Source organism: Salvia hispanica, chromosome 6, assembly GCF_023119035.1.
Source record: "Salvia hispanica cultivar TCC Black 2014 chromosome 6, UniMelb_Shisp_WGS_1.0, whole genome shotgun sequence".
Lineage (NCBI taxonomy): Eukaryota > Viridiplantae > Streptophyta > Magnoliopsida > Lamiales > Lamiaceae > Salvia > Salvia hispanica.
Genome location: NC_062970.1, coordinates 4,050,467 through 4,060,281, shown reverse-complemented (window position 1 = coordinate 4,060,281; position 9,815 = coordinate 4,050,467). Strand labels below are relative to the sequence as shown.

At 39.8% G+C, this 9,815-nt stretch overlaps 1 protein-coding gene across 1 annotated transcript; it reads right to left on the bottom strand.

Annotated features, from left to right (window-relative positions):
* Positions 1 to 6,927: 6,927 nt before the first annotated feature.
* LOC125192455 (subtilisin-like protease 4) lies at positions 6,928 to 9,512 on the bottom strand. The gene is made up of 2 exons (XM_048090033.1): positions 7,320 to 9,512; positions 6,928 to 7,226 (listed from the first exon to the last, which is right to left on the bottom strand). Exon 1 carries the CDS (start codon positions 9,478 to 9,480, stop codon positions 7,324 to 7,326), a length of 2,157 nt encoding a protein of 718 aa, XP_047945990.1. The 5' UTR covers positions 9,481 to 9,512; the 3' UTR covers positions 6,928 to 7,226; positions 7,320 to 7,323.
* Between the last annotated feature and the right edge of the window lie 303 nt (positions 9,513 to 9,815).

Below are 9,815 nucleotides of genomic sequence, written 5' to 3'. Positions count from 1 at the left end.
AGATCAAAGAAATAAGATGCAAAAAGAGAAATTTAAACAAGCTAAGCAAGTAAAACTAAACTAGCAACAACCACTATTTCTTTTTTTCTTTTCTTCAATCAAAAGCTTCAAGTAGAATCAGCCCCTGCAAGACCCTTTCAAAAGCATAAAAAACTTCAAATAAACAAGAAAAGGAATCAATAAGGACAAAGGCTAGCTAGAGAACGAAAATAGTAGAACCAAGGCAAGATTTTAACTAAATGCTCAAGAACACCAACAACCAAACATAAATGCTAAACACCTAGAGATTTAAATACACCAAAAGCTCTTTAAGATCAACCCAACAACCTTAACTAGAGAGTTAAGATGCTGGAAAATGAGTACAAACAAGGATCTAGATCATTCAAAGCATTAAAGCACTACATAACTACAAGCTTCACCCCATGGTGAGCAAAAGTGGCAATGGCTGCCTATGGTTCGAAATTTACTTCAAGGATGAGAGAAAACTAAGCTTAGAAAGAGGAAATAAAACTAACTAAAGCTAGCTAAAAAGTGGTGTCCCAAAAGTTAGGCCAAAAGATAAGTTTTGTTGTTCTTTTGTTACACATCTTCCAACCAATCTGATGTGGAAGGCTTCTCCACTCCCAATGATGGTAGTTGGCTTCTTTTGCCTTCAAAAGTGTCTCTTGTGGCCATTGGTAGCACAAAGACTCGTCAATTTAACTTTGAAATGCGACTTTGAAGAGCTGTAAGCATTGCTCGGACACTGGCCAATCCATCAAACTGGGCAGTTTGTGTCTTGTGGATTCCTTCCTTCTCCAAATACTGAATTTGTATCCAATTTGTCTCTATTTTTGCATGTAATCCAGAATCCATTCCATTAGCATGCTCGTCGGACCACTCCATTCATTTCCTGCCAAAACATGCATCTTTATATGCAAATTTTCAACAATATAGCATGAAAAGTGACTCCAAAATGGTGACGAATGCTAGCCTATCACACATTTATATATAACCTCCAAATATTGGTTCACTTATATAACCTTAACACTTAAACTTGAATTTCCTTCACAAAATAAGGGCACAAAAATTCGGGGCGTCACATTCCGTCCTCCTTAAAAGAAATTTCGTCCCGAAATTTACACGGCTCCACTTGCATGGTTCGAAATATTGTCTCTCAAATTGTCTCTTATTTCATCCATGGTGTTTCCCTAACACCTCCATTAAGTTAATTTACTTCTCCATTATTGTACTTCTTTATCCAACATTGTTTTCGCCTTCTCTTTAAAATTTCTAGTCCATATATATAACCAACTCTTCTTGATGGGGTACACATATTGGATTAAATTCATACTTTCAGAGCAAGGGCTTGTCGTGAAATTTCCAGGTTCGGCAGTAATTCCATTCAATAACTAACTTTATCTACTCTCGCGAGCATTTCACTAGACCTTATATATTGCGATTGAAGTTTCACTTGACTTCAAATCCAATTATCTCTTTGAGGGGATACTCTTTGATTGACCTTGCTTTCCTCGTTAAACTATGAGTCCGACATCCATGCAAGACTTCCATCCGTCCTGGCCCTTTTCTGTCGTGTAGGATTTCTTAGAAATTTCCTATCATCTCTAAAGTAGAAATATGGGTCCAAAAATTTTTCTCTTACAAACCCCATTCCATAGAGGGTGATCTGCGTTTCTCTTTCTATGAAGTTCCATATGATACCATTTCACTAATTGCCTAATAGCATCTATGATAAAGAAACTCTATCATTCGTAAACCTTACTTCCAATTGTTTCTCTTTACCGAGCACCTTAGCTCTTGATCGTGTCTTCGGGCGTTCCCTACACCCGCTTTGATGTTTCATCACCTCATCGGTGGAAATAAATTCTTGAAACCAATCATGTAGATTTTTCCAAAATCTATTCGTAAATATGTCGTTTTGGTCTAATGTGAAAATTATTGGTATCTTACGAAGATGCATACAACTCAACTAACTTTGCTGATTGTCACAAAGTGGGTATGCACAGTGAGGCGATCGACTGTCACTCAGGTTGTATTATCCTTGTACAACCATCGATATATTTTTCTTAATCCTTCATCCCCGGGATTCCTTCTCCCGATCTTAACATATCTTGGTATTTCCATGATGACTGGGTGTCGTGGCTTTTCATATTATCTTATCCTTGATCTCTTACTGTTCTGCCACACACGCTCTTCTTTCGAATGTGAGACCTTCCAACATTTCTTTATGGTAACTTCTTCATTCGTCCGCTTTTACTTTCGGGTGTAACCTTCTATTGCCATACTACGTTTCCGTATGTTTACGATCTTGATCATGAGGTTGGCACTTCTACTCAAGTGGAAATTCTCTCTCCCACCTTCTCGGGCGCTCGCTCTACCTCTAGGCTCAATCTATCGAGTCCTTGCATTATTCCTCTTCCTTTTAACCATGTTCGAGTTTTGTGGTTAAGCGTATCGGCCACTACGTTAGCTTGCTCGGATATTAATTTAAGCTGCAGTCGCAGTCTTTTACTAACTTTAGACATTCAATCTATTGTATGCATAAATCCTTCCATTTGATAGTGCCGAGGTTCTCGTGATTAGATAAAAAAATTCCCCAAATTTCGTAGGGTAATGTCTCAAGTTTCCGGTGCGGGGACTAAGATAGCCCATTCTAGATCATGCATTGGGGTATTTCAGCTTATGCAGCCTGATCTGCCATGATGCATAACTGATCTCTCTACCCTTCTGCGTCTAGACATGGCCAAGTCAACTCCTTTAGTATGTCGGTGCAGACAATGTAGCTAGTTCCGAGTTTTACGGCAATTAGTGCTAGCACAACAATTAACTTCTCTTGTAGCAGTTGAGAGCTCATTTTGCTCTGGGGATCGTGGAATCTCGACCCTTTTCTCGAGCTGAGTCATTGTCATCGCGACTTCAGAGGATCCTTTGAAAACCTCCCGCAGTGGTGTGTTATTGTGGCGTTACTCGGATTCCTTTCCATTGCTACCATGTGTTTGAGGAATTTTGCTCCGTTAAGCCTGAACTCAACTTGCTAACCTTAGCATAGAGCTACTCGGCGCTTATCGTCTCTAGTGTAGTCCTCTATGGTCCATAGTATTTCCTCCCGTCCTTCAAATAGACGAATTCGTCGCACAAAGCTAGAATCGGTCTTTTTCCAATCGCCGGTTAAACACACGAATCATTAGATCTTTAAACACAACTGGTATTTGGTAAGGTGCTCTTGTTATCGAGGTGGATCCGGGTTCTATGTCTAGGGTAGATTCCACTTGTATGTATAATAGTATATTCGGTAATCTATCGGAAACATATCTGGAATTTACGGCGACGTCTACCATTTCCAACATCCCCTTTGCCTTTCTCTAATCATTCAACGACTTAAAGCATCGAGATTGTAGAATACCATATAGGTGTGTATTCCCAAATATACATTTATATGTAACCTCCAAATATTGGTTCACTTATATAACCTTAACGCTTAAACTTGAATTTCCGTTCCAAAATAAGGGCACGAAAATTCGGGGCGTCACAATCGTATCCCACAGAGATAAAATTGTATCAACTTAACTACCATGAACAAATGTTAACTACAATCTAGACAATCGAGAAAAGTTTGGTTTATTCTAACACTACTGAAAGCATATAAAAGACAAGTAAACAAATGAAAATAAGTAAACACGAAGTGAAGAGATAATATGGAGAAAATTGTAGAACTCAATGATCTGATGCACAATTCCAAACTCTTATCCAATCAAATCGCCTTACCTTTTGGTGTCCCTAGAGTTATTAAGTCGACCACAAATATAGATTGAACCACCTCCCGATGTGAGAAACCTATAGATTAGGTGCTAGGATTGAAGTCCTCCTCTAATCTGATATACTACTTTCCGTCACTCAGATTTGATCACTTTTCGCACTTATTAGTTGAATATTTGCATGAGAAGATGCTATTTTGGCAGGGAATTGAGCTTATGGTTTGGAGGCATTGTAGAAAGGCATTTGTGTTGAGTGATGCAAAAAGGAGGCAAAATGTGCAAGAGCTACAAGAAAAAAATCAGAAGAATGCAAACTGCCCAAGCTGTTGGACTGGCCAGTTTAAACCCGACGGAAAAATGATTAAAGTCACTTCCACACACTTATCAAGGACAAATCTCACATGCTACACACGTCCATTTCGGCCCTTGGAGAGTAAAAAAGAAGGAAAATATCTTTTATTAGATATATGTGTTAAAAATACTTCAACTTTCTAGGGCCAAGTTAGTCACTCATCACTTTAATTTAGTTTAGTTTAGTTTACTCTCTCTCTAGAAAACTTTCCTCTCTTCCTTAAGAAGAGAGATTTCAAACTAGGAACAGCCACCACTTTTGTTCATCATGGGTTGAAGTTTGTAGTAGATTTTAGTTTCTTTAATGCTTTAGTTTCTTTGTAGCACTTGTGTTGAATTTCCAATATCTTAACTCTCTAGTTAATGGTCGTTGGAGGCTGATCTTTAAGAGCTTTGGTGTATTTATTTCTCTAGTGTTAAAGCATTTACTCTTAGTTCTTGTGTTCTTGTTTAGAGTTTAAATCACTTAGATTAACTAGTTTTGCATGTTTTAAGTTTAATGTTTGTTGCTTAATTTCTTATCTTGTTATTCATCCTTGTAGTTGTTTTTAAGCTTCTTTCATCATGTTTAAGGCCTTTAACTTTCAGCTTTTCATTTGGTGTTTAAAATGCATGTTTAGGTAGTTTAATTGATGATTTGGTATTTCTCTTGCTTAGTTAGTTGTGTGGCAGCCAATTAGTCATTCCTCTCCTTAATTTATGTGCCTTTAGTGTAGGATTAGTAGTTAAAATCATCTTTTAGAAGTCAAGTGAAAGAACCATTAGTTGTAGGCTTTTATCCAATGGTTTTACACCTTGGGTAATAGGGTGTGGGAGACAAGAAGTACATGCTTTCTTTTCACTTGTGGCAGCCATTTAGCTTAGTTAATTTCTACACTCATCCTTTATTTACATCTGATTTAGTTTAGCTTTTAGGAGTCAATTAGTTTAGCCACTTTTAAGGGTCACAATCCTAATTTCTAGATTTCTTTAGTAGCTAGCACTTAGTTTAATTTCCTTAGCCTTTGAACTTAGTCTCTTTTGCTTTCTAATCTTAGGAATGTTCATGCAAGATGCTGCTCTTATTTCATTTTCGAAATGTTCTTATTTTCGCCAAGTGTTAATTTCTGTATCAAATTGCCCAGTTTGTCAACTTGCCCAGTCTGCATTCCAATTTAAATGCTCTCTTCTTATTGCATTTTATTTGCACTTTTAGTTCCCAATCTTAGCTTAAGTGTTATTTATATTTCTTAGTTTAGTTCCCACCCCAATTTAGAGCGTGGCGGCATCGCCAAAACCTTTGTAAGTGTGGAAATGCATAACGGATGCTACCGTTCCTCGTGGATTCGACACCCCAACTTACCACATACTAACTAATAGTATTTTGGAAAGTGTAAACTTATAAATCTTGTTGAATAGGAAGGGACACGTGCCTACGACACGCGTGCAAAAACCCTTCCTTTCATAATCCTAAACCCCTAACTCCCAAAAGCTCAATAAGATCAAAGACCTCACTCAAAACCTCAACTCTCCCAAGTTCTATTGTATTAAGGTGTGATTTATTCTTATTTCTAGATTAATTATTTCATCTCCCGATTAATCTAATTAACCCTACACAATCAAGTGGTGATCAAGCAATTGAAAGAAATAAACCCAAGAATAACCAAATAACTATAAGAGCAAGGTAAGAACAAAAATTAATTGGATAAAAACTATGAAGTTAATGCATCATCACCAAGAATTCTACAAAAAAAGGGTTTAGCTACTCATGTTCATCATAAAAAGTTAAAAACCATGTTTGAAACGAAAGATTCTATAAAATACATGGAGAAAAGATTAAAATACTCCTTTGAGAATGAATCTATGGAATGACAACTTCAATCTTCCGATTGGAAGTCTTCAATTTTCAATTCCCTCTCTCAAAGGTGTTCTTGGGGGTGTGTGTGAGTGTTGGAGGCGGTAGGTGTAGAATGGATGAACCCTAGCCTTTTGTCTTCTTTTCTCTTTCTCAAAAATCATGTTTTCTACAAAATAATTCGCCAAAACACAATACCTGACCGGGTGTATTAATACACTGTAAATTCACCCGGTCAGGTGGTCATTTTGACCATTTTCTGGCTCTTTCAGCGCAGAATCAATGTACCCGGCCGGGTGAATTTACAGGGTAATAATTCACCCGGCCGCATGAAAGTTTCTGGACAACGCAGTGTTCTTATAACGGCCATAACTTCTTCTACCGAACTCCGATTGGGGCGTGCGAGATATCCACGCAAAGCTCTTTTAAAGACGAAGAGATTGATATGCATTAGGGGCTGTTTAGACTTCAAAATCTTCAGTAAAAATTGTCTCAAACCAAGGCTGGTGCACATCCACATATTTTGTACATTTTTCTACACATTCTTAACAAAATATGGTCAACATACTAACGTAATAGAGAAGTAGATATTAACACACCCAATAATAGACAAAATGTGATCAAATTCATACAAAACCACCCTCTAAAACCATGTAAAATCCAAGTATGTCAGGCAGATTTCTGGCTTATGAATTAAATGTAATTCATTCCTAATCTAAATCTACTATATAAATCTAAATTATATGTGGAAACTGGTCTTGAAGGAGTTGTCCATGGAGTCATAATCATCAATAGTCGAAGCATCCCCCGAGACTGGAGAGGAGTTGGTGTAGGGGCATGAGATCAGGAATGTAATCACCAAATGATACAACGAGAGGTCGTATCGGTCTGATGAGGAACACCTATGAGCGACGATTGGATGAGGACTAGTGTTTTCAAAATCCCTAGTTTGAGAGAGGGAAATGTATAGAGTTTGGATTAGAAATATTCAACTAAATATTATAGCATATGATCATTAGTAATGTGAAAATACAATTACCCTATTTATAATAATCTAAATCCTATGCTGCTCAACTTATTTTTACATTTTGGGAAAGAACAGACGAAGAAAACTCAAAATGAAACTTACAATTCAACTTGACTAGAAACAAGACAATTAACTTAAATAAAGCTAATAAATAAGGACTCAATTGGACTCATGCGTAATCTTGGAGATAGCTGGCGCAGAGTGGCTTGGCGACGTGATTGAGCGGTTACCATCGCCAGGCCGACGGTCATGACAGCGGCTGCATATGGATGGATTGGTGAGGAAGAGATACTCATATCATGTTGCCATCACATAATTTATAACCACTACAAATATGAAAATATTAACATACTAGTTTAAGACAGTATAACTGCAATAGGGCTCCGAACAGAACGGCTGGGAGAGGTCCATTTCAAGAATCCTTGGACGAAATTGGTATTCGGAGCAGAAGTGAGTTGGCTGAATGTAACCTTGTACTGCAGTTTCTGCTTTGTCTCGGAGAACTTGAGCGTGGTGGGCTCCACACGAACATCAACTCCGGTAGGTGGGGAAATCTCGACCTCGTATGACGAGTCAGGGTCGCCTACGTTTGTGACGGTCCTGGTGTAAACCTGGGAAGTTGATCTGCCACTGAAAATGATAGAGAATGAAGGATAGTTTAGCTCTGCTTCCGCTATCTTCGATTCGACAGCGCAATTCACCTTCCTATGTAGTATCACCTCCACTTGGCTGTCCGTGTAGTTGAGACCGCACACGTAAGGAAGGTAATCTTGGGGCTGGATGTCGTAGACAAGTCCGGGATCTTTAGCTCTTGATGGATTCACATGACCTGATCCCGTGGCAAAGATGTTGGCCGGGAGGAACCTCTCGTCCTCAATTGGATTACCAGCGAGGTTCACATCGTCTGCAGTGGTCATAATGGCGGACTTGATTGCAGCTGGAGACCAATCAGGATGCACGCTCTTGAGCAGAGCCGCCACACCGCTCAGGTGCGGGCACGCCATTGAGGTACCAGATTTTATTGTCCATTCGATGGAAGTGTCATGTGATGCTGCCAGAATATTGACTCCAGGGCCTAAAATGTCGGGTTTCAAGATTCCAGGGGTTGGTATGCTAGGACCCCTGGAAGAAAATGAAGCGACGACTGGTGCACGCTCATCACCAATCACAGTACCTTGGGAAGAAATAGTGGCGGTGGGTGTTGCCGTTGAACTTATGTAAGCTTTGATCTTCAATCCCGCGGCATAGCTGAAATGTGTTGTTGGAACACCGATGGCTGCAACTTGAATGGTGTTTCCATCTGTCTCATTGTTTATGAGAATCACGCCGGCAACGCCACTTGGAATTTCTTCTGTTCTGTCATCCTCACACACAACTATCTTACCTCGTATGTTGTTTCCCCTGCAGTCGAGTGCATAGACAAGCGGGAAGGGCTTTCGTGGAAAGTCATAAACTGATTCACCATCCACCTCTTGATTGTTTCCTAGCACTGCTTTTGAACTCAATTTTCTGTCCAACGTGCTTGCTCCAACCGTCAGAACCCAAGGTGCCCCGTGTCCTGCAGATGAGGGAAAAGGACCGCTGTTTCCAGCGGAGAAGCTAACGAAGATACCCTTCTGCATCGCACTGAATGCGCCAACTGCAAAAAAATCTTGATACAAGTTTTTTATCAGTGTTGTATCTTGAAAGCCTATAGATATCGACAACACGTCGACTCCATCTTCAATTGCTGCATCCATTCCAGCAACGAAAGCTGCTTCTCCTCCAGAGTTATCCGTTAGCACTTTGTATATGGCTAAATGAGCAAGTGGTGCAACGCCAGCAGCAGTGCCATTAGCCCTGCCAAAAAGATTTGCGCCTTGCACAAAGCGTCCAGCAGCAGTGCCCGCAGTGTGAGTTCCATGGCCATCGTCGTCAAGGGGGCTCTGGTCCTCGGCATTAAAGTACCTTGCTCCAATGATTTTGTTGTTGCAGGTTGTGTGGCTGAATTGACACCCGCCCTTCCACTTAGCTGGTGGAGGTGGCATTCCTTCGTCGCTGAAGGAAGGATGCTCAGGCATCAGTCCGGTGTCCAGCACGCCAATAATCACACCTTTACCATAATTAGAGTCTTCCCACAACCCCATATTCTGGTGCAACCCCAAGAAATTGGGAGAATGTGTTGTATGCAGGGACACCGACATCTGAGGCCGTGCGGAGATGAATCCCTTCTTCTTCTCCATTTCTTTCACCTGGTCGGGTGAAAGCCTAGCAGCAAATCCATTGAACACGTGGCGGTACGAGTAAACGAGATGCGCCTCATCTTCACTCGAGCTTGTTGTGGTAGCCGGAAGAAAAGAGCGGTACCAGCTCTCCAAATCTTCCGATTCAGAAGCAACATGTGCATCAGGTGCCTCAACATGGACAATGTATATTTGTAGACTATTTTTATTTGGTATCTGAGATGCAAATAAGGGCAGGCTAGTGATGCACAACAAGCAAACAATAATGATAGTAGAAGATAGGTGTGCCATTTTTAAATTTTGTTGTGTCGATTATGAATTCATCGTCACCTTCTTATAGAAAATCAACCACTACAAATTTTTCTATTGCTATCATGACTTGTACATCAATTTGATGATATTTCTCCTTTCTCAGTTTGGCGAACGTTTTTGTCATGTGAGAGGTCTCACATTCAATAGTAGCTACCATCTTCCAACAACTTATCCTTTTGTACGTCAAGCCATTTTTGATATTTCCAAACTATATTGCTTTCACGCATGTGCTCATTTCTATCGTTTCCAACCTTGCTTGTCTTTTGTATACTCATTGGAAAACAACCTGACTTAACCTTAAAAACGACTTGATT

Bases quoted from the DNA above. Each gene is read 5' to 3' on its own strand.
- LOC125192455 (XM_048090033.1), bottom strand. From the start codon at position 9,480: ATGGCACACCTATCTTCTACTATCATTATTGTTTGCTTGTTGTGCATC.